This window comes from Mus caroli, unplaced genomic scaffold, assembly GCF_978045245.1.
Source record: "Mus caroli unplaced genomic scaffold, Mus_caroli_1 scaffold_7, whole genome shotgun sequence".
Classification (NCBI taxonomy): domain Eukaryota; kingdom Metazoa; phylum Chordata; class Mammalia; order Rodentia; family Muridae; genus Mus; species Mus caroli.
Genome location: NW_028227262.1, coordinates 63982741 through 64008073, shown reverse-complemented (window position 1 = coordinate 64008073; position 25333 = coordinate 63982741). Strand labels below are relative to the sequence as shown.

The following is a 25333-nucleotide window of genomic DNA, read 5'->3' as shown; positions in this document are numbered from 1 at the left end:
AGGAATCCTCATAACACAGAGGGAGAAGGATCAGATTTGAGAGCTGCAGGAGAGAAAGCATCCAACAAAGTAGGTGGAAAGGGAATGCAGCCCTATGAGGGTCGGGGCTGCCCAGAAGTAACAGGATAGCAAAGATAAAATACAGATTTAGAAGGTGATAAGCTGGGAATACTGGAGGGGAGTGTGTGCCACAGGGAGGTTTAGAAGTGCCAAGCCATTGAGTTAACCAAGGCATATTAAAATTAGCTGGTGTGTGTGTGTGTGTCTTTTATTTGTGAATCCAGAATGTTCTTGGGCGGGTGCAGCACATGCACAACCCACCAGGAGCCAAAGCAGTTCAAACAATTCACTGCTCCGTGAAGGTGTTTATTTTTACAAAAGAATTAAATCTCAGTAGAGTATAGCATACACACCTGTGATGCCAACACTTAGGAGGCAGAGGCAGGAGGATTGCTGAAGTTCCAGGCCGGCCTGGTCTACATAAATGAATCCCAGGTCAGTCAAAACTACATAGTGAAATTCTTTCCAAAGAACAAAACTAACAACACCAATTCTAAACCTCGGCTGGCTATGTGGAATTGCAGAATGTGGAGCATCGTGAACAGTTCCAGAGCCCACAGATGTTTTGACTTTATAAGCAATGCTGAGATCCTCGCTTCACATCAATATGTACTGCAAAGTGGCAAAAGTGTGCTTTAGGGCCATTTTAAAAATTCCTAGCAAGTGTTCTAATACCACCAAACTTCATTTAATGATTTTTAAGTTTTAATTTTTAAGCTTTTGTTTGTGCCTAGATTGGATGTTTTTTCTCATAACTTAATGTTTGTTTTTAAAGGAAACGCAAGTCAACTCTAGGAATTTTTGCACATGTGTATGTATGTGTGTGGCATGTGAGTGGGGTGTGTAAGACATGTGTGTGTGTGTGTGTGTGTCTGTGTCTGTGTCTGTGTCTGTATCTGTGTGTGTAGTCCAGGGGTGAGGAGCTGTCTTAGTTAGGCTTTTACTGCTGTGAACAGACACCATGACCAAGGCAACTCTTATAAGGACAACATTTAATTGGAGCTGCCCTGCAGGTTCAGAGGTTCAGTCCATTATCATCAAGGCAGCATCGAGGCAGGCATGGTGCAGAAGGAGGGAAAGTCCTACATCTTCATCTAAAGGCTTCTAGGACAAGGCTGTCTTCCAGGCAGCTAGGACGAGGGTCCTATGCCCACAGTGACATACCTACTCCAACAAGGCCACACTTCCAAATAGTGTCACTCCCTCTGCCAAACATATTCAAACCACCACAGGAGCTAACCATCTTGTTTCTTAACGGTCTCTCACTGATCTGAATGACAGGCTAAGCTGGTTGGCCAGTGAGCCTCAGGGATCTGCCTGTCTGAGGCTCCACAGTGCCACCTTTACAAGTACAAGTCACTGAACTGGCCGCTGTTCACACAGGTACTGAGGCTCACACTCAGTCCTCACACTTGTGTGGCAAGTGCTTTACTAAGTATGCCGTCCTCCCAGCCCTCAGACAGCAACTTTTATCATACACTCTAATGCAACCCAGAGATGTGCTGTAACAGGAAAATATGAAGACTTTGTGCTGTGATTAAACTATGATTCTCTAAAAACAGAACACTTTGTGTATGCCATAAAAACATGGTGACTCATGACATGCAATAGCCTTGAATCCCCTAGCTCAGGTGTTGGGCAGTGTTTGCTGGAGTTGTGTGTTGTGAAGGGTGTGTACAGTGCAAAGTGTGCATGTGGGGTGTTCAGACATGCACTGCAGCAAAGGTGCCTGCAGCAATCGCACCTTGGAATCACAGCAGGTTTGACTTTGAAATAAGTTGTGGGTTTTATATTGTTTGTAGACCTTTGTGGTTGCCAAATTGTTCACAGCCTCCACACTCATCTCCCTCTCTGGGGGTCACAACCCTCAGTTTACAAAGCTGAGACTCAGTTAAAGGATGTGCTCCAACCTCTTCATAAAGGTACCTTTTCCTCTTTGCAATCACTAAGTAAGCAGAGGTGTGTGTCTGTTTGCATGTGTGTGTGCATGAGCTCAAGTGTGTAAGTGTAGTGGGTGGTGTATGTGCATGTGGAGGTCAGAGGTCATCTCTGGTGTCCTTCTCTATTGCTCTGCTCCTTATTCTCCACACAGTCTCACCTGGAACCTGGAGCTCATGGACCAGCTACAGCAAACCCCAGGGATCCCCTCTTCTCCATTGTTAGGGTAACAGTCACAGAACACCACAGCCAGCTTCTTATGTGTGTGAGAGACCCAAACTCAGGCCCTCATACCAGCTGAGCCATATCTTCAGCCCCGGCAGGTGATACTGAGAGGAAATTAATGTCCTGTTCCTGAGAACCTCCACTTTTCAGTACTAGTGTTCACTAATGAACCTGGCCCAGATCTGCTGTTAAACAGGGTTTGCTCCATGACTTTATTAGGCCCAGAAGGACCTGGGAGACAGTGAAGCACTCAAGCATTCCTGTGAGGACTCTGTCCAGAGGGTTCCCAAAGCCAGGGAACACTGTCCTAAAGCAAGAGGCTCCAGCCATCACACTGGTTCCCAGAGGAGATGCCCTGGTGGGCAACCTCCACCATGAGCTCCTGTAGCCTCACCAGGGATGCAGAATCAAGGGAGGCATGGACCATGAAGGGAAGCCTCTGATAATACCTTGAGCTAAAGCAACTCTTTCCCATTGAAGCTGTTTATACTAGGTAAGATGGTCTCACAGCAACTGCCATGGGACCACCAGCCTGCATTATAGTATAACTAGACTAGTAAACTGTTTATAAATTTTATTTATTATCATTGTGTGTGTGTGCTACAATGTGTGTTCAGATGTCATAGGACAGCTGTGTGGACTTGGTCCATGTCTCTCACTTTTTCTTGGCATCCAGGGATTATACTCAGTTTTCCTGGCTTGCAGAGCAGGTGCCATGGCTGCAGAGGAGCCCAGCCAGCCCTTGTGCCCTTGATTTCTCCCTGTTCAAAGCATTAGAATCCATCCATTTATCCTCTCAAGGCCAAATGTCCAAACATGGACAGTGGTGTCTTTCCAAGCCAGGTACTGTGTGCGAATCCCGCAGTTCAATAGCAATCTCTCACTTCCCACAGTGGCTTTCCATGCCTCAAACCCGGATTTGCCATTTCTCAAAGAGCCCTGTTTCTCTTTGTGCAGTGACATTTAGAGCCCAGGGCCTGAATGCTGATGTGTTTAAAGGTACTAACATGTCATATCTTAGCCCTTTCAGCACGCAAAACCAGAAATCTGTGAAATGTACTAGACATATATGCATGCACACATGGTATGGAGACCTGGCTTCACACTGATGTCCCTGGTTCAAATGTAATACCTCAGGATGACAGCCCCAGGTCCCAACACCAGTAGTTACTCGGGTTGTTTTTTTTTCAGATTTAAATTTTTATCTTTATTTGTGTATATGCACATATGTATGTGCAAGTGTGTGTTGGTACGCTTGGAGTTCAGAAGAGAGCACTGGATCCCCTGGAGCTGGGATTTCATTCAGCTGTGAACTGTTCAACTGAATTTGGGACCTCTGGAAAAGCACTGAGCCACTTCTCCAGCACCAGTGTTTGTTTTTAACAAGATTTCATGTACTTGGCACTACACTGGATTCCTGATCCTTCTCTTGCCCCGTCCCAAGTGCTGGGACTGCAGGGTTGAGCCACCGGCCCATTCCCCCAACTATAGTTATTTATTCTAACCTACAATACACTCAACATAGCACTGAATTACTACATTGCTATTAGTACTGAGTGAGGGTTATTATATTTCTGAGGCTGAGAGATGGCTCAGCAGTTAAGAGCACTTGCTTCTCTCCCAGAGAACCCCGGTTCAATTCCCAGCACCTACATGGCTTACAACTGTCTATATATCCAGTTCCATAAGATCTAATGTCCACTTCTGGTCTCTGTAGACATCAAGCAGACATATTGTGCATAGACATACATGCAGGCAATACACCCGTGTACACACACACACTCACACACACACACACACACACACACTATACTATTTCAGTTTATACTCTCTGTTTTCAATATGTTCATTTGTTAACTTTTAAATAACCAATTCATGGTACTTTCAGATAAAATTAGGATGAACTTAGACCTAGGTGTACTGTCTGTCTCATATTTGGAGGCAAAGGCAAGAGAATCATGGTTTCAAGGGTAGCCTGGACTACATAATGAGTTCCAAGATAGCCTATGCTATAAGGTGAGAGGCTGTTTTTAAAAAGAAAAAAAAAAAAGTGTGGTGGTACAGAACTTTAATATTAGCACTCAGGAGGCAGAAGCAGGTAGATCTTTGTGAGTTCAAGGCCATCCTGGTCATCATAGTGAGTTCCAAGCCAGCTACGGTGACATTGTAAGATACTGTCTCAAAACAACAAGATAACAATAAAGACAAAATCCATCGTGAATCAGGGAAGATGCCTGTCTGTAGCCCTAGAACTCTGGAAGTGGATGCAGGAATTTAGGGGTGGCATCAACTACATTGTGAGTTTTGAGGACAGCCTGGGCAATATAGCAAGCTCCAAGCTAACCTGGCCTAGAATGTGAGACCCTGTCTGCCTTCTCTTCTCCCTCAAAAACAAAACAACAAACAAACCAAAAAAAAAAAAAAAGTGCCATATAGTACAGCCTTGCCTTCAGAGCTCTTGACTGCCCCCATGGCCTCCCTGGGAGGGTGTATGCCATCTCTCATGGGTCTCTGCAATCCTCCCTTGCTAAGCTGGATGCTGCACTCTGTACCCTGGACAAGAGACTCAGTCTTCCAAGCTCCCAAATAATCTACCTGCAGCAGTTTCATGAGCCACACTGACTGTGCCAAGGAGTCCTTAGAACAGATATGGAGGGGACCGTTGTACAGTTACAACTTTCTCCAGCAAGGCATGAGCTCAGCAGAGCCCGGCCTCATCTCACTGTGCACCTCATATGCCAATCTTCCAGCTCCCCTGTCTTCTGCTCCCCTTCCCCCTGTTTGCTCCTCTTCTTCCTTCTCCCCCTCTCCCCTTTTAGAATCAAAAAGCACAATTCTTTCCCCGCTGTCAAGCAGAGCCTCCTCCTCCTCCTCCTCCTCTGAAGCTCGTTCAAGGCATTCTGAGAACAAAGACAGCCTTCTTCCTAAGAGAAATTACGGTGGATAAAATTGCCTCTGCCTCATTACACATACAAGGGTTGGAATCTTTTTAAAGCTTGGCCAGTTATAAATTGCAAGCCAACAGCTGCAGAACCTTCTGAAGACGATTCTATCCACAGACTCCAAGATTGCCTGAGATCTGGGGCTGCAGGTGGCTCCAGCTGCCTGGGATCATTCCTCTCTGGGGAACCTCCAGCTTACACAGCCACCTTCTCGTGTCCTTTACTGTCCTCTCTGTCCTCAGATTGCCAACCAAGCAGTCACCACTCCACACTGCCTTCCAGGACACCAGCCACAGGCCTGAGCGTAAAGAATGTCTTGTAGTCAGTCATGAGTTCCAGTATAGGGGGTGGGGGCTGAGGGGGCTGGCATACCATGTGGCCGACAGCCCAGCAGAGCTCACTAAGGTCAGAGAGGCTTTCCCCTCACTACCTTTGCTTCTGGTGAGGGCTGAGACTGCTGCCTTGCAGGTCTGGAGGTCCATGTGGGGCCCCTGCAGACTTTGAGGGATTCAAGATTTTCTGAGAATACAGAATTCCCAAGAGGCCCCCCAGTGCTCCTAGAGATTCTCTAGTCCTGTATGGCAGTGAAGGGAAAGGCCGGGAAGACCACCATACATCTACGAGGGAAGGGAACGTGTGGCATCTGAATGATATCTGATAGCTGGGGTTGCCTGGGTTAATTTCTAATTAGTAAGCATCTAGGTTGCTTTGACAGTTTAACTGCGAATGGGAAAGGGAGGCATGAGGTTGGATTATTACTAACTAATACTAAGTAACCAGCCCCAAATGGGTTGGTTATCATATAAAGAAGTTATGGTCTTTCAAATGCAAGAGCTCATGCATGAGGTAGTGCATGCCTATCATCCCTGCACTTGAGGCAGAAGGATTACTGTGAGTTCATTGCCAGCCTGAGCTACCTAGTAAGTTCCAGGTCACCCCAGACTAAATAACAGGAGCCTGTTTTATTAAAAATTAATTAATTAATTTAAATTTTTTTTAAAAATCAAAATGAGCAAGAACAAAAAAAGCAAAGATTTGAAGCAAGATGTAGAAGACGGAAGTCAACAGCGAATGAACAGCTGTGTGTGAAAGGGAGGAGGGGTGAGCTCCTAGCACAGATGGTATCAGGCCCTGCAGCACCTCCTCTATCCCCCGTGCCTCCCTGCTCATGGTGGTCTGAGGAACACTGAAGGGCCCCCAAGTCCATTCAGCCCCCCACGAGACCTCCAAGGCCAGCAGCAACACCCCAGCCTGAAGTTAAGCACTGACCTCCATTTACTCCGCACAAGCAAGTGGCATTTCTGTCGGGATCTCAGAACTAGAATTGCATCTGGTGTTGAACAGTTCTAGAACTTTTGGGGATGAAACATTACTGAGCTCAAAAAGTAGTTTTTCAAGTTTGGTGCTCTTCCGAATTTTATGTAGTTACCTCCATTATAGGAGAATCCAGACAAAGTCTAAGTGTTCAGCAGACTTGACCTTTTAGGGATGCTAGGCCACTAGGGCTGTAAAGCCAGATAGCAAAGTGTCCAGGCCTTATGCTCTTGCTGAGGTGTAGTAGAAAACCATGTATCAGAGTAATCCCCACATTTCATGTTCTGGGTGCTACCCAGGCACACTAGGGAGTGGTTTAATGGCCATGTACCCAGAAAGCCTTGTATTTTCTCCCATCATGCCTTTGGGTTAGTGATATACAACTGTGTTGGGGTCTTTCAAAATGTAAGAGTTGGACCTGGGCAGGACAATTGTGAGTTTGAGGCTTAGCTTGGGCTAGTGAGTTCCAGGCCAGCCAGAACTACACAGCAAGACCCTATTCCAAAAATCAAACCCACAAACAATAGCAGCAAAGGCAAGATGTGAAGACATGGCCTGAGAGCAAGTCTACCCTGAGGCCTATGGATCACTGCCAGATAGGCAGGTACAGGGCAGTTCTGGCAGTCAGGAGGCTGCCTCGGAGGCTCTGTGAGGAGCGTCAGGAGCAGGGCATTCAGGAATGGAGCTCAATTCTGCTGCTGGCTGAATGATCTTGGCCAAGTTCTGAAACTCAATTTTTTTAATGGGAATGCACAGCCATTGAGCACCAAGTCTACAGACAAGTGTACCGGTTCCTATTCCACCAGGGGCAGTGCTGCGTGTACAATGAACCTCAACTCTTCATCTGTAGAATGGGGTGTGTAATAGCAGCCTCTAGTGGGACAGATCTTTGTGATTCTGATAAGCTAATGGATGTGGAATGTTTACAGTCACCACAAAGGTATGGCAAGTGTTTGAGAGGGACCAACATATTTACTCTGCCATGTACATGGGTACAGAATCATGACATGGACTGCAAAGATATGTGTGTTATATCAATTTCTAAATGCAGGGCTAATGAGAGAGCTCAGTGGGTAAAGGCCTGATAAACTGGGTTCAATTCCCAGAACCCACACGGTAGGAGAGAGACGGTTCCCGTAACGCGCACCCCTTGATATACCTACACTTTATTTTTATTTATTTATTTATTTGAGTATTTTGAGACAGGGTTTCTCTGTATAGCCCTGGCTGTCCTGGAACTCACTCTGTAGACCAGGCTGGCTTTGAACTCAGAAATCCGCCTGCCTCTGCCTCCCGAGTGCTGGGATTAAAGGCGTGCGCCACCACGCCCGGCTCATACCTACACTTTAAATAAATAAACAAAACACAAAATAAAAATAAGGAGGCTGGAGAGATGGCTCAGCACTGAAGGACACTTGCTTCTCTTCCAGAGGACCCAAGTTCAATTCCCAGCACGTGATTTGACAGCTCACAACTGCTTGTAACTCTAGCTCTAAGGGCTCTGGCATCTTCTTCGGGCCTCCTCAGGCATCAGAACACACGTGGTGAACTTCATGCACACACACATGTAAATAAAAAGTCATAAAAATACATCTTTTAAATAAATAAAAATAAAAACTCAGACTGTTTTGTTCAGCATATGCTTAATAAATGTGTGCTCTTTCTATGAGTATGAAACCCCACATTCATTTTTCAAATTCATAGGAAAAGACACACTTCTTAGGTTGCCCCTACAACGAGTTATTTCTTCAGTTTAATAATACTGATTGTTTCTCAGCCTTTTGGTTAAGGTCAAGAGATAACAGCAAGTGTCACACGAGGAAGCGGAGCCATCAGAAGTGTCATACATCGTTGATGAGAGTGTCCCATGGAGAGCCACTTTGAAAAGCAATATGAGTTTCCCAAAAAGTTAAACATATATTTTCCACATTTGCTTTACAAGCTGGCCATCTTGTTCCCAAGGCCAACCTGGTCTACAAAACAAGTTCCAACATAGCCAGGGCCAGGTCATGAAACCCACTTTCCATAGCAAAACAGAGAGAGAAAGAAGAAAGCATACATCCACACAAAGGAGATTCATAGCAACTTTATTCATAATGGTCAAACACTGGAAAAGGTCCAGACGTCTGCTAGCAAGCCAATGAACAACAAATTCTTGAGCATGTTTTCAATGGAACATTTCCCAGCATTAAGAGACTCCTGACTAACAGACGCAGCAACATGGGTGAATGTCAAAGCACGACACTAGAGGGAAGAGGTGGCTGTGGAATTCTATTAGCACTACAGTCTAGAAACACCGAAACGGGAAGTTGATGGGAGCTGGGGACAGAGAGGATTGGCTCTACAAGCATAAGCCAGCGATGAGAATGCTACAACTGTCATATACCGTGTGTGTGTGTGTGTGTGTGTGTGTGTGTGTGTGTGTGTGTGTATGCGCACGTGCACACATTTGCTTGTGCACACATACACGTGCAGCTGCATGCCTGTGTGCACCGTGCATGTGGAGGGCAGAGGTTAGCTAACACTAGGTGCCTGCCTCAATCACTTTATGCCTTACTTTTTTGAGGCAGGGTATTTCAAAAAACCTGGCGCTCATCATGTGACTAGTCTGACTGAGCACCATGGTGATCCTCCTGCCTCCACTTCCCCAGCTTACTGAGGAAGCTACTGACCTGGCTTTTTTTTTTTTAAGTCCATGTGTCTATGGTGTTCCTGCGTGCACGCTTGTACACATACTTGCATGTGAACATGTGGAGGCTGGAGGACAGCCTCAGTGTCCTCCTTGGGTTTGCCATCTACCTCCACTGAAACAGGGTCTATCATTTGGCCTGGAGCTCACTGACTGGGATACACTAGCCCACCACTGAGGCCCAGGGGGTCCTTTTGTCTCTGACTCTCCAGCACTGAGATTAGAAGTGTGGACTGAAACATCTGGCTCTTTATGTGGGTGCTGGCAACTGAATTCAGATCCTCATGACTATAAGCCAACCAACTGAGCCGTCTCTCTCATGATCATGGCCGTGAATATGTGGCTGAATATGTTTGTCAAAGTTCATAGAACTGTACAATTCTAGAGGCAAATAATGCCTTAACAAACCAGACATTAAAAGCTTTGGCCAGTGGTCACTTAGGAGAGTCGGGAACTGAGAAAGGAGCATAGTGAAAGATGCCTTTTGATCTGCTAACCACACCCAGACTGCTTGATCCACTCCCCGACCCACCATGCTGGAGCCTAGCACATGTGAGTGAGTGCTATATTACTGAGTCCCACCTTGGGCCCTGTCTTAGTCAGGGTTTCTATTCCTGACCAAACATCATGACCAAGAAGCAAGTTGGGGAGGAAAGGGTTTATTCAGCTTACACTTTCATACTGCTATTTCATCACCAAAGGAAGTCAGGACTGGAACTCAAGCAGGTCAGGAAGCAGGAGCTGATGCAGAGGCCATGGAGGGATGTTCTTTACTGGCTTGCTTCCCCTGGCTTGCTCAGCCTGCTCTCTTATAGAACCCAAGACTACCAGCCCAGGGATGGGCCCACCCACAAGGGGCCCTCCCCCCTAGATCACTAATTGAGAAAATGTCCCACAGCTGGATCTCGTGGAGGCATTTCCCCAACTGAAGCTCCTTTCTCCGTGATAACTCCAGTTTGTGTCAAGTTGACACAAAACTAGCCAGTACAGGCCCTGTTTGAGCTTTTATGCTGAGTATATAATTTACATAATTGGTAACAATGACATTGAGGTTTCAATAATAGAAACACTGTTTCTCTCAAAAGAGTACAGTGAGAGCCAATGGAATTGTGGGAGAAAGCTCACAGCACATGTAGGGATGCCTCTTGATTGACTAAGCTTTACAAACACAGAGAGAGGTGTATGACCTTCCTCTCACCTCGAATCTTTCTTAGTTTCTTCACCTCCTCATCCCTTCAGATGCCCCACACAGTCCAAAGTGACAAGAAGGTGCAAAGACCTTTGTGCTGGCTGTAACTCACCTCAGTGACAAAGAGTGTTCGAGGATCGATGATGTCCAAGAAGTGCCTGAAGCGACCGTAGAAGGATGTCTAGGGAAAGGGAGAGGAGAGGAGACTCAGTCAGAGGCTGTACCTAAGCTCAGGATACTGGTGACCTCACCCATAGTCCCTAGGATTCTCCACGTGGGTGATGGAGGCCACTGAGACTTCAGTCTGCGTCTCAGGGCTGGGAGCTTCTTAAAATCAACTCAGAGAGAATTAAGACACATACCTCTGTATGATACCTTTGTGTGAGCCACCACACCTGTTAATCTTAGCACTCAGCAGGCAGAGGCAGGTGGATCTCTGTGAGTTGGAGGCAAACCTGGTCTACAGAGTGAGTTTCAGGACATCCTGGGCTATATAGAAAGACCTTGTCTCAAAACAAACAAACAAACAAACAGAAACGATACATCATGACTGGGGCTGAAGAGATGACTCAAACACTACCTGCACTTGCTGCTCTTGCAAAGGACCTAAGTTTGATTCCCAGCACCCACATCAGGTAGCTTACAACTACCTGTAACAAGTTCCAGGGGATCCAATGCCCTCTTCTGGCCTTTGTGGGTACCTGCAGTCACATGTGTATACACACACACACACACACACACACACACACACACCTTTAATATTTATATATAATTCTCGAGCCTTTCCTCCAGGTGTCTCCCATGGTTTCTTTCTCCCTGCCCCACTGTCCTGAGCTCTAGTCTAGGCACTTCAGAAGCACCTAAGCATCCCTAGGTACATGGGCACCTTCCTTGCTCAGGAACTCCAGAGAGAGAGCTTGCCCACCCTTCACGGGGCCCCTCTCTGAGGTTCTGCTCTGCCTCCAGAGAGCAGCTTCCCCCAGGCAGAGTCCAAGTATGGCAGCCTCAGCTCACAGCCCAGACCCTCCTTCAACTCTCTGCCCTGTTGCCACAGTGAAGCACAGAACACAGGGCCAGCTCCCTTAGCCTTGCCCAGGAGCAGGGGCCCTGGAATAGGAGGGCTTTGTGCTAAGCAGGCCACAGGCATTCAAGCACACTGAAAGGATACCAAGCAACAGGGCTGCTGGGCCTTCTGCCTGAGGACAAAGCCAATAGGGCGAGACTGAGCTGTGAGGGAAAAGAGAAGTTGTTGGCTAAAGGATGAGGGGCAAGATGCAAACAGTGGGGGTTCATGCCTCACTGCACTCTGGGCTTGGCCCCAAAGTCCTCCCAGGGTCCCACATCTCTCTGAGTACCACAGTGAAGGAAACTGAAGGCCTGACCCACTCATTCCCCCCTCTCACTGCTTACCAGGGCAGCTCACACTGCAGTCAACTCCTGTCCTTCCTTCCCAGTAAAGACCCTGCATGGCTCCCCTGAGGGATCTTAAGGTTCCCAGGCTCATCAAGCCCATTCCTCACTTCCAGATTTTGCCCATCAGCTATGCCTGCATGGGGCAGCCCCTCCACTCCAGAGCAGAGCCCAGAGTAAGCCTCAGCACTTAATCCTAAACCAAATATGTTCTTTCCTAACCTCCACAGCCCAAATGGCTGGAACTAGTCTCCACTTAAAAGACACACACACACACACACACACACACACACACACACGGTGCACACCCATGCCTACTGTCCCAGCAAAATTTCATCCCTGAGAATACAAAGGAGAGTCCCCACTGAACTGTTCATGAATTGAGTGAACACCAAGTCAACTTGTGCTTTCAAATAATTTTTCAATAAAAAAAATATCATGATTTCATAAAATGCATGCCATCAGCAAGAGTCCAACTTAATAAGCAAGGAGACAGAGAGTGGATGGAGTGTGTGTGTGTCTGTGTGTGTATGTTACCAGGGATTGAATCAGGGCATCATGCTAAGCAAGTACTCCTATCAACTACACTATACAGCCCCAAGACATGTGGACACTAAAGGATGAACAAAAACCCCTGATGACACCCAGTCCATAAAAGAAACAGGGTTTTCTCCAAGAAATGGCTGTTCCAGGGCTGGGACAGGGATGAAATAAAACTAATATACTGTGTGGTTTTAGAAAGTGAGAACTTGGGACTGATGCTCCTGCAGAGGACCTGTATTGGGTTCTCAGCACCCGCACGATGGCTCAGAGCTACCTGTAACTCTAGTTCCAGGGGATCCAACAGTGCATACATACATGTATGCAGGGAAAACACCCAGACACATAAAAACGGCGAGAAATACTGTAGCTATGTTAAATTTCCTGATCATAGTGACCATGAGTTATAGAGTCTGTGCACTGAAGAATTCTGGGTGAATGAATGTAACCTACTCTCAAGTAGCTGAGGTAAAAAGCAGAAACCTGAATGCACAGGGCAGCAACAAAACCCAACAAGAAGGTGCTGTTGTTTTACTTTCTTCCAGACTAAAGATGTCCTTAGTAGTGATGTGTATCTCTGCTCTGTTTCCAGGATTTCTGGTCACCTCTAGATGGATGGTGGCTACAAGTGCCCCTTACCCTCCAGAGACAAGAACTACAAGGTGACTTGAATAGACTACAGATGAGGTGGGCATGGTAATGTAAATCTTTAATACTAGCACTGGGAATCTGGAAGGAGGACAGATCTCTTTCTGTAGCCTCCCCCCAGCCTGAAGTGGGCTGATGCAGACCACTGAGGTGGGGCCACCTGCGGTGCAGCTTTCCAACTTGGCTGGCTTCTTTTGAAGTGACAACTGCGGGGTGGGGGGGGGTATGGGGGGGAAGAGATGGGCCTTCCCCCCTTATAAGCACAGTCTCTTAGTAAACTTGTGGGCCTTGATCAGAGAAAAATTTGTCTTGGCTTCATTCTTTTCTAGTCTCTCTTTCAGCCCCAGCCTGCCTTCCAGAAATACCGGTTCATGTAGGCCGCGGGCCAGCCTCCTACTACATCTTTCAGTTTAAGGCTAGCCTGGTCTACATAAGAAGTTTTAAGCCAACTAGAAACACATAGTAAGACCTTGCCTCAAAAATAAAAGTAATAATATTCTATTTTTAGTGGCTATTGTAATATATTTTAATTATTTATTTTACTTTGTGTGTATGGAGGCTTTGCCCAAGTGTATATATGTGTACCATGTGCATGCCTGGTGCCCGAGGCCAGAGAAGAGCATCAGATCCCCTGGAACTGGAGTTACAGACACTTGTGAGCCACCATGTGGTGCTGGGAACAGAACCCGAGGCCTTGACAAGAGTAACCAATGCTCTTCCTTACCCAGCCATCCCTCCAGACCCTGAGTGATACACTTGATAATAAGCTTTCAGAGCCTAGGGGTGCTTAGATGCCCTCTCCCCTTCTTCGTTGGCTCCTGGTTTCTACTCACAGACAGATCTGACATGAAATGAATGTGAACTGATAAACAGCCATGGCCTTAGGGCTTCCTGAAGGGACCGTGGCTGGGTGTAGCTTGGATTAGAAAGCACAGCTGTTCACGGGAGAGGAGAATGAGAGGGGTACAGGTGAGAATCCTCAAGGGAATGGCCCAAGGGAAGTGACTTCTAGAAGATGACCCAGATGGCTTACACCTTCTGACTCACCCTGAGATGATCCTGTCCCAACCCTCCAAAGGTCCCTTCTACCACAGCCCCTGTTGGGGATGAGTCCCAGACGAAGCATTTGCTCCACAGACTTCTGCAAATGGCTGCTGAGCCAGGCCTGGAGAAAAGGCACACTGGACATGCCTAGCAGTTCCTCAGAGCCACCAATAACTGACTACAGAGAAATAGACCAACAAAGGGCTAAAAAATACCATGATCCGTGTTCAAAGAAGGTGTCATGAAGTACACTGGAGACACCTAGACCTCTTCCTGGTTCTTCCTGGGATACAGCAGGGAGCATGTCCAGGAAGCAGAGCCCAGAGGGAGCAGAGTTCACTGAACTCAAGGGAAGGTCAGAAAGTGCACCACGTGCCGAGATTCTCATTCACCTGTTGAACTCCCTTCTGAAAACCTACTGTGTGCTACATACAGTGCTAGCAATGAGAGGAAAGCCAAGCTCACCGACCATAAGCGATTGAGGAAGAATACTCACAGGATGCCTAGTGTTTTAATTGAAGTCTAAGGCTAATGGCCAGAGTAAGGAGAGCAAGAAACACAATATTTTCCTTGAAAAGAGAAAAAGTCTATATTGATCTGTTATGCTTGAAATATGTATTTGAAATATTCCAGATCTTTTCAACAAGTGCTTAGAAATATAGGCTGGAAACTTACAAAAAGGGGCCCTGGGTTGGGATGCTAAGCACACAGGGCCTGTCAGCCCAAGATACCTAGGGGACTGCCCTTGAGTCTGGCAGTTAGTCTCACTGACTAACTGCAGCAAGGAGGCTGCACAGCAGGGGAACTGTAGGGCATCTGCCAGAAAAAGTCTAGAACACTCGGCACAGAGTGTCCGCTAAAGGTATGCTTTAGCCACTCATCAACCACTCCCAGTAAAGCTAGGTTGCCAGGACAAGAGTTAACCTAGGTCGAGACTGTGACAGGGCACGGGGCCTTGTTTCCATGGAAACTACAGTGAAGATCAGTGTGCGGGGTTAGGACCAGAAACTCCTTGACACTAAGTGCTGGGGTTGATTAAGAAACCAAGTGTCATGATTTTGCCAATGGAAGAAGGGTATACAAGGGAGCTAGGGATGGATGTAGCTAGGCAGTGGAGCACTTGCCTGGCATGTATAAGCCCCAGAACCCTATTCCCAGTGCTGAAAAAGCAAAAACTAAAACAAAAACCAAACCAACCAAACAAACAAAAAACAGAATAGGTTTGGTCTGAGGACCTGGCTCAGTGGTAGAGCTTACCTACCACAGGAGAGGCATCGCAAAAGGAAAATGTGCATATTTCATTCTTTTTTAAGTATATATACATATATGTGTGTATGCTTGCTTATTTATCTGTGTTTGTGTGCTTGCATGATTTTATATGCACCACATGTATGCAGATTATCAAGAAGGCCAGAGGGCATCAGATCCCCTGGAACTGGAGTTAAATGTGGTTGTGAGCTGCCATGTGAGTTCTGGAACCTCAAGAACAGAGAGCAGGCTTCACGGCTGAGCCATCTCCCCAGCCCCGAGTCTCATTCTCACACACAGTACTAAAACAGCAAGCTTCCAACCATCACAATCTTCACGTTTCTAGGTTATGGGGAGATGGGTCAGAAATTAGGACATCTGCCTTCAAGCATGTATGCTAGGTAGGCGTGGTGGTCCACATGTAACGACAACCTTGTAAAGCAGAGATGGGGGATCCCAAAGCAAGCTGGCTAGCAAGAGTAGGCAGGTGGCAAGCTGAGTTGATGGAGATCCTACCTTATGAGTAAGATAGAAGAGTAATAGGGATGATGCGGAATGATTGACATCAACCTCTGCATGTAGGTGTACACATGTGCATGCACACCACCGACATACATGCAGAAACATGCTTATACATACATGCAAACCACACAAGTTCACAGGAGTGTGCACGCACACTCACACACACACACAGGAAAAATGGGGGAAAGAAGAGCAAGACTAAGTAGCTTCAGTACTTAATTGCTGTGGCTGGTTATTAGGAACAGTGTTTCCCAGTTCTGTCAAAAAACATTGTTCCTTGCTGCATTCTTATTAGAAACAGTGTTTCTAGATGCTGTCAAAAAACATTGTTTCCCTGCTGAAAAACTATTTCATCCATGTCTGTCCTTTTCTGCCTGTTGAATAGCATGCAGTTTTTACTTCCTAGATTTGGTTTCATTTTACCTTCTCAGTACTTTAAAATGTATAGTTGCCTGCCCCTCCTCCACCCCCATTCAGCCCCATCTTTGCTTAATCACACAGTGCTTTTTTTCTCTCTCTCTCTTTCCCTTTTTCTTTACTGGAAGAATGAGTCAACGAAATGATTCCTTCCCTTTCCCTTCACAAGCTAGGTGAGTCAGCCCACTGTGGGTAGTACCCCTCCTCCAACAACCCCAAACTGACCCCTTCCCAAGTACAGCCCAGCAAAGCCAGAGAAGGCCTTCTAGTCCCAGACCCAGCCTCTAAATCACCCTTCTTCAGGAATTATTTGCACAGGATCAAGCTAGTGAGCATTCGGCATGATCCTTCACTGAACCTGTGAGCAGCCCAGACATCCTCACTGCATCAGCACCATACATCATCACCTGGCACTTCCCAGGCAGGCCACATCTCCAGGATGCTGATCCCATTGGTCAGGGTGGGCGTCAGACACCAGTATCTAGTTAGGTACCTACCCAGTGGCTGGAAAGATGGCTCAGAAGTTGAAAGAAGTTCTCTTTCAGAGAACCTGAGTTCAGTTCCTAACATCCACACTGCGTGGCTCAAAACTACCAATAACTCCAGATCCAGGGGATCTGATACCATTTTCTGGCCCTTTGGGGCCCATATACTCATATGTGCAAGCACATGCACATACTTAAGTAAAAGGTAAATTTTTAAGAAGATGCCTGCCCAGTGTTATGGGCAGTTGTTGCACCTCCTTCATAGCACAAACCCCAAAGGCTATTTTAACAACAGTCAGTTTGTGCAAAATAAATGATTAAAAGACAGACCTGTCTGCAGGGACTAGGATTCTGGAAGTTTATTCCAAGCAAATTATCTGAGACATAGTCTCACCACCACATGATTCAGCCTACATCAATCTCTCAACTTTGATGTAAGGGGTGTACTCTGCCACCCAGAGTCTCTGAATCCCACAAGCAGACTGAGCCTCCTCAGGCCATCAGCTCAGGTCCATCTTAGAGACCAGCACACACATAACACACTCTGACCCCAGCCATCTGATCAGGTAAGAGAGATTTCTGAAGGAGCAAGAATATCAAAGAAGCCCAGCAGTGGTAGCACCTGCCTTTAATCCCAGCACATAGAGGCAGAGGAAGGCAGATCTCTGTGAGTTCGAGGCCTGCCTGGTCTACAAAGTGAGTTCCAGAACAGCCAGGGCTACAAAGAAAGACCCTTTCTCAAACAATCAAAAAACCCACTGAAGAAATTAATAAACCAGGATTGAGAAATGGCTCAGTGATTTGAACACTGGCCATTCTTCCAGAGGAGACCTGGGTTTGATGTCCAGCACCCACATGGCAAACCACAACTGTCTGTAACTCCAGTTCAAAAGGATCTGATGTCCTCTTGTGGCCTCCATGACCAGACACACATACACATGGTGCACAGACATCCATGTAAGCAAAACATCCATTCACATTTTTAAAAAAGGCATATAAAATAAAAGATATGGAGAAAAAAGGTAAACAACCAACCAACTGTGATTCTGCATAACTGGAAGGATAAAGGGGAAGAGGCCATTTGTGGTTTCCTGTTCTGGGGCCCCAACTTGCCAAATCAGTACCTGAGTCTAAAGGGAAGAAAAGAATGGAGGGGGGAGAGGTGGAATGTGAAGAAAATGAGGGGAAAATTGTGGAAGGAGACTGACCAGAGGAAGAATGAAGGCATCTTACACATGGGACGGGATGCTATGATGTGCTGTCTTCTGGACACATGGCTGTCACACTCATGAACACACAGCAGCCTTGAGTACCTGGGACCAAACCAGTCAACATCCCAGAGTGGATAACGGAGGGGCTCCTGAGGCCTCACCCTTAACAAGGAGCTACAGGCAACTTATGACTGCTGGAGAAAGCAAGTCAATGTTCTTTAAGGGTGTGGCTGCTGCTAGGTCCCCAGAAAAATGCTCCACCTCCATGTGTATGCTGGCAACACTAACTAGACTCAGTTATTTATATATAAGATTTTATTTTTAATTATGTGTCTGTGTGAGGGTATGTGTACATGAATGGCCATACCCTGAGGAGCCAGAGATGTCAGATCCCCTGGAGCAGGAGCTACAAGCTGTTTTAAGTCTTCTGACAATGGATGCTACAAAATACCCCATCAGTTCTTCCCAACATTGTCAAGGTCAGAAAGTGAAGAAAATGAAGAATAAAACTTAGATGCTTCACACTTTTTTTTTTTAAGATTTATTTATTTATCATATGTAAGTACACTGTAGCTGTCTTCAGACACTCCAGAAGAGGGCATCAGATTTTGTTACAAATGGTTGTGAGCCACCATGTGGTTGCTGGGATTTGAACTCAGGACCTTCAGAAGAGCAGTCAGTACTCTTAACTGCTGAGCCATCTCTCAGACTCTTAACAACTGAGGCATCTCTCCAGTCCATGTGTGTCTAGTCCATATCTCTGTGAGTATATGTGTATATATACATATAATTTTTCCCCCTCAGAGACCTAGGGTCTCACTGTGTAGCCCTGGCTGTCCTGGAACTCACTCTGTAAATCAGGCTGGCCTGGAACTCACTCGGTAGATCAGGCTGGCCTTGAACTCACAGTGATTTGCCCGCCTCCTGAGAACTGGAATCAAAGATGTGTGCTACGATGCCCTGCTTCAAACTACTTTTTAAAAGAAACTGAGAACAGAAGAGGAGGGAAGAAGGAAGAAAAGCAGGTCTCAGAGGCTCCTAGGAGGTGAGCTGTCCTCTTTCACTAGGACTATGGAGTAGTGTTTAAAAACAAAGCAGAAACGGGACAAAAGGACAGGCTCAACAGCACCACAGAGACGCAACCAGCCACATCTGAATGAGGCGAGTTCTACAAGGGGCACAACCCAGTTTCTTCAACATATAAGAGGGGGGAGATGGGGGAGAGCCAATAATCAAACCTGCATCCATTGGACTTTGAGTTTCTCACACTCCCTTCACTTTTTGACCTTGACAGTGTTGGGAAGAACTGGTGGGGTATTTTGTAGCACATCTACAGTTTGGGTGTGTCGAGTGCATTCCCCGTGGACAGACAGAGCTGCAGGCTTTGAGGGAAGCACGCTTCAGAAGTGATAGGTCACCTACATCGCAGCTTATTACAGAGGTTCAAAACCTGGGGGCCGGAAAGATGCTCTTCCAGAGGACCTGAGTTCAGGTTGCTCAGTAGTTACCTGCACCCACATCAGGGGACTCAACAGCCTATAGCTGCAGCTCTTGGGAATTTGATGCCATGCCCTCTTCTGACCTCCAGGGGCATCTTCACTCACCTGCACATACCCCTAGGGCCCCACCCCCGCCCCAACTTTCTCTTAAAAATTAAATCTTAAAAAAAAAAAAAAAAAAAAAAACAAAGAAAGAAAGAAAGAAAAAGAACCACTAAAATTTTAAAGATAAAGTTTTGTGTGTCACACATGTGTGGGTGCACATAGGAGCCAGAAGGAGGTGTCAGATCCCCTGGAGCAGACGTCCCAGGCCATGTGAGTGCCCACCTAACATAGGTCCTAGAAACTGAACTCTTTGTTTGTTTTTTTGGTTGGTTGGTTTTCTTTTGTTGTTTTGTTTTTTGAGACAGGGTTTCTCTGTGTAGCCCTGGCTGTCCTGGAACTCACTCTGTAGACCAGGCTGGCCCCGAACTCAGAAATTGGCCTGCCTCCGCCTCCCAAGTGCTGGGATTAAAGGCGTGCGCCACCATCGCCAGGGAACTGAACTTTTCCCAAGCAAGAGCACTTAACTACGACACCATTTCTCCAGCCGCCAATTTTGATTTCTTATTTTTGGCAAATGTCCGTTGGCCCTGTGAGATATTAAAGGACCCTGTGTGAAAGTTGTGCAGAAATTCTAGATTTTAACTTATGTAAATTCTTAAAGGATTTCACACCCTCACCCTTTTTTTAAAGTTTGTAAAACAAACCAGGCTGGGTATGGTACCTGAGGAACAACAGCTGAAGCTGTCCTCTGGCCTCCACACACAGGAGTACACAGATGCAACACACGCACACACGCACACACGCACTCACTCACGCATGCACACCATACACAAACCCTATTTTTAGATATACCCACTCACTAGCTAGTAAGTGAAATGTCAGGATGTTCAGATTTGCTTCAAAGCAATTTGTTGGCTAAGAATAGGGAAGAACACAGGTAAAATAAGGTTGGTCTTAACCCAGCAAAGCTGCAGTTGAAAGATGAGCAGGCAAGGGTTAGAAGATGAAAGGCTGTAATTTGGGGGTTGAAAACCTCCGGAATAGGAACACTGACATAAAGAGATCTCTCTTGAGTCTTTAGTACCTCTATCCTACCCACAGGGCCATGTGCAGCACTGACCTGCCTCATTGGACCTCCTGGTTTGCTTTAAAAGTCTATAAAACATTAACTCAGCAGCCAGGTGGTGGCACACACCTTTAATCCCAGCACTCAGGAGGCAGAGGCAGGCAGATCTCTACATTTGAGGCTAGCCTGGTCTACAAAGTGAGTTCCAGGACAGCCAGGGCTACAGAGAGAAAACCTGTTTCAAAAAAAAAAAAATAAAGAAAGAAAGAAAAGAAAAGAAAAGAAAAGAAAAGAAAAGAAAAGAAAAGAAAAGAAAAGAAAAGAAAAGAAAAGAACAGCCGGGCGTGGTGGCGCACGCCTTTAATCCCAGCACTCGGGAGGCAGAGGCAGGCGGATTTCTGAGTTCGAGGCCAGCCTGGTCTACAAAGTGAGTGCCAGGACAGCCAGGGCTACACAGAGAAACCCTGTCTCGAAAAACCAAAAAAAAAAAAAAAAAAAAAAAAAAAAAAAAGAAAAGAAAAAGAAAAAGAAAAAAGTTGCCAGTAAATAAATAAGCCTGGACTCTGGAACTTGGCTGCCTGGGAAGTCACTGAATCTGTTTGTGAATTGCAACGTTATTACCTGAAAACTAGAGGTCATTGTACCTGTCACAAAGGACCGTAAAATTTTCATAAGCCACTATTCAAAAAGGGATAGGGGATTGTTGGCCACCATCAACATCTTATGGAGAGAAAGACAGCCATAGACAAAACCAATCCATCGCCCTTTTCCTACCCTCTGACCCTGCTTGGTTGCTGCCTCTCCCCCTGCCCTCCTTTACAGAGAGACCTTTGATCAGGGAGGCGAGAAAGGACATCCAGAGCCAAGTAAGGCCTCAGTTCCCAATCCTACAAAAAGCACTAGGACTAGGGCTGTAGCTCAATTATGGAGGGTTTGCCTAGCATGCACAAAGCCTTGGGTTTGGTCCCCAGCACCCATAAAACTAGATGTGCTGTTGGAACACCTGTCACCCCTGTGCTTCAGAGGTGGAGGCAAGAGAGCTAGAGGTTCAGGGTCATTTGTGACTACATAGGAAGTTTGAGGCCCAAGGAGGCCCTGGGGATTGGGGTGGAGCTCTGAGAATGGACCATGGTTTATGACACACTGTCAACAGAATCTGCTAGGCCAGTGAGGTCCACTATCAGCAGTCATTAGACACCTACTGTGTGCCAAACACTGAGAACAGGACCCAGGATCCAGAGGAAGATAACTGTGCCCAGGCAAAGGATGTAGCTTCATTGACAGAAGACTCGCTTAGCGTGTGCAAAAGTGGATTTCTATCTCAGTTCCACATAAACACCATGGCTGCTCATGTCTGGAGGTAGAAGCAGAGGGTCAGAGATGCAAGGTCATCCTTGGCTACGTGGAGAATTTTGAGACCAGCCAGGGGAAGGAACCTGTCCACTCAGAAGTATGTGGCAAACTACTGACTTTAGAATTTTTTCTTAAAGACTGGAACAATGTTGCCATCTTCCAAAATTCCTAAGGAACAATTTAGATACAATTTGGCCAATTGCTGAAATCAAAGGCTTGTAACTCAATTTCATTCAATTTCACAAACCCCATAGGAGACCCCAGCCCCACTCATTCACAAAGCTCTGAGACACACCTTATCCATCCAGACAATCTGCTAATGTGATAACCTAACCTAACAACACCGTGAGAAGGTATGCACAGTCCCTGATCCCATATGATCGAATGGAAGAAACATGGCAACAAAGAAGCCAAGGGTGTGAGGCTCCTTCCAGGAAATGATGATTTGTGGATAACGCAGGGATGAAGAGGTGCTCAAAAAGAATTGAGAGCAGGAGACAAGATATGTTCCATTGGGTAGCCCAGGCATGGGAAAGAACAGGATAAGGGCTAAAAACTGCCAGAATGGTGTAAAGAAGGGGGTGAGTGGGGAGTCAAATGTTAAGGAGTGGGCCCTGCAAAACTTTGGGTCCCTTCAGATGTGAGGTCTATATCTCACAAATAGAGGAAAACACTGCAGGCTGTTAAAGACTGCTGCATGTATGGGAATCACTTGATCATACCTGCACTGTTGGGACTCTGCCATAGAGGAAAGGGAGGAGCTGGGAGACAGCCAGAACAGGACTGGAAACCCAGGAACCTGTCGGAGGTTCCCATGTTGGCCAAAAAAATAAACGTGTAGACTGGGTTAGCCTTGGAGAGGGAGGCTAGGAGAGCTGTGGGGGAGAAGAGCTCACAGCCTCTGGCTTGGCTGGGAGGGCTGAGAATAACAGAGAGGAATCAAGGCTTAAGACTCTAGTTCTTGGGTGGCAGGCTGAGCTGTTTGCAGAGTGGGGAGCAGGTGTGGAAGAAACAGAAGTTCTCAGCACCGGTGACTCAGACCTACTCAGCACCCTTTCTTATCAGACCACTAGGATAGCAGCAATGGAGGCCTCTGCAGAGGCCACTGCATACTCCACAGATGTGAACAGCTGCAGAAACTAATCCTCCCCAAACACACTCCATAAGAGTGAAGAGCCCAGGGCAGGAAGCCAATACAAGGTACTCAGTAAATGTTGGGTAGATGGATGACCCATGAGCCATCCAGATTCCGGATACCAGACACCAGACACTGGGGAAAAAGCCCTTACTCAGTTCGTGTTATTAAAAGCCCAATTGCCTCGGGGTAAGATCAACAACCCCTTTTTATCCAGAAAAGGACCAAGGGAATACTTTGGAAGAGTAATCTGCATCTGCGAGGCTCCCACTCAGGGTGCAGAGCGGAGTTTGGCGTTCTGATAGGACAACTGGGGTGGGGGTTCCAAAGACAGCAAGTGTTTCCCAGTCGGGAGTGCAGGCTTACTTAAGGATGCGTAGAATGGGGGTGGGGACAAATGGAGAATCACTCAAGGTTAGGCACAAACACCCGACAGCGTCTCAATAGGTGGCATTTTACACTAGCTGGGACAGTAAGTCTCTCCAGATTCCTCCATGCAGAGACATGTCTATTTTTGAAAGAAAACAAGTCCCATTTAAAAAATTCTAGGGACATATTCTCAGAAAGCTCAGTTCGACGAAGTTGGGGGGCTGAATTCGGACCCATTCTCACCTCTACACCCAGCCACATCCCACCTTTGTAGCATTTTCTTTCTTCCTTCAAAGTTTTCTCTAGCACATCTGCTGCCCCCACTCCTGGCAAGCCCAGGGTCACTTCAGCTCTGGAAGCAGTCAGAGGGTCTGCGGCGTTGTAACTAAGCTCCCATGCTCCTGGCTCACAGACCTAGACCTCGGGTTCCATGGCCGAGTTAGTGATGCCCTGCGGGTTTCTTGGGTTGGCGTGTCCCCAAGTAAGGTTAATCATAGTCACGGTACACCCTGAAGAGCCCAAGCGGGTGTGGATGGGGGCCAGTGCTGCGCAGCGGCCGGGAGCAGCGCATGTAGGACTGGGGCGCGCTTGGGACCCTTGGGAGGAGAGCGCAGCTTCGGAGAATGACACAGCGTTTCCCCGCACCCTGCTCTCTCCGCGTTGTCCCAGCCGCATCCCCGCAGAGCGCACTAGCTGGCCGGCTGGTCTCATCACTGAAGCCCCAAGCCCCCCGGACAGAGATCAGGGCGCAGTACCGGTGCACGCGGTCCCATCCTAGGGCACACGCAGCACCTTGCTGGAGGTTGAGGAACCGGAGCATGACCGTGGGGCGTGCCCAGGGAGTTTTGCCCCGAGACTGTCCCGCAGCTCACAAGAAAGGTCAGTCCCACTCGGGGAGAAGTTGAGAAGCATACAGGCCACACCACCGGCCCATGCATCTCAAGACGGGAACTTTGCGCCTAGGGCGCATTTGCCAGAGCGACCCCTTCAGAGCCGCTCGGACCCGGGACCGCGACCCGCGTGGCCAATCACGGAGCGACTAAGACGGGGGCTGTGCCAGGGCGCGGGCATCCGCGGAATGACTGTGCCACCCGCCAATAGGAAACTAGAGAGGGAGACCTCGCCCATCCTGTTGCCCAATAGGAAAGGAGCGGCTACAGCCAAGGTCCCCGCACTAGCTGTAGGCTCTGGTGGCCGCGGGTTGGAGACCCTCGAGCTGAAGTGACTTTGCAAGAGATTTGGCTCCGTGCCCTTCCCTGTGTCTCCCTTCCACCCGCTCGTCGCATGCCGAACCTCACCTGCTGGAAGCGGGGCTTGCCCAGCTGGAAAGGGGGCGCATCTGTGGAGGCGTTCGGGGCACTGGCCGCCGCGGACGCCGCTGAGGCTGTGGTTGCTGTATCCGCCATGGCCACTGACGCCCGCAATCTCCAGCCCTTTTAAAATGTCCCTCCTCGGCCCCCGCCACAGTTGCCTCTCCCGATTGGCCGTGAGCAACCGCAGCGAACCGGGCGCGCAGGGGCTTCTGGGGAGTGTAGTTTTCCCCTGCTCTGAGCCTGACAACCTCAGACTGCAGAGAGTTGCACCCACGCAGACCTGGTCTTAGTTCCCGCCGCTAAAGCAGCAGGCGTTTGCAGTCCTGAGAATGTATGCAAATGCATGTGCGGATATACGTGTAGGCCTGAGTCTTAGGACAAGGAACCCTTACAAACGCGGACACGACCCGGGATCAGACAAGCAAGGACTCCAGGCAGAGTGGGGTTAATTCGGATGGCCTTCAGCAAGGAGTCGCACTGCGGGATTTTCCGTTTCTTCTATCAAAACCCTGGCTCCAGCCATTCTGCCACTCTCTGAAACAAGCCATGCTCACGCTGCTGTGACCCTTTAACATTCTGCTCATTTTTATCATGGCCTGAGGCGATTCTTTTTATAGGTTCCGCATAGGCGTTCATCCGTTCCATCAGCCTACTTCCACAAAAATCCGCTT

At 47.5% G+C, this 25333-nt stretch overlaps 1 protein-coding gene across 2 annotated transcripts in view; it reads right to left on the bottom strand.

The window, feature by feature from the left end:
• Sfxn5 (sideroflexin 5) overlaps nt 1-24829 on the bottom strand; it is a 119588-nt gene extending 94759 nt beyond the window's left edge. For both annotated transcript variants that reach the window (XM_085840476.1, XM_085840477.1), the window contains exons 1-2: nt 24648-24829; nt 10470-10538 (exon numbers count right to left, since the gene is read on the bottom strand). In XM_085840476.1, coding sequence (XP_085696602.1) covers nt 10470-10538; nt 24648-24755 — 177 coding nt within the window. In that variant the 5' untranslated portion in view covers nt 24756-24829. The remainder of the gene's footprint in view (nt 1-10469; nt 10539-24647) is intronic.
• Nucleotides 24830-25333: the final 504 nt, after the last annotated feature.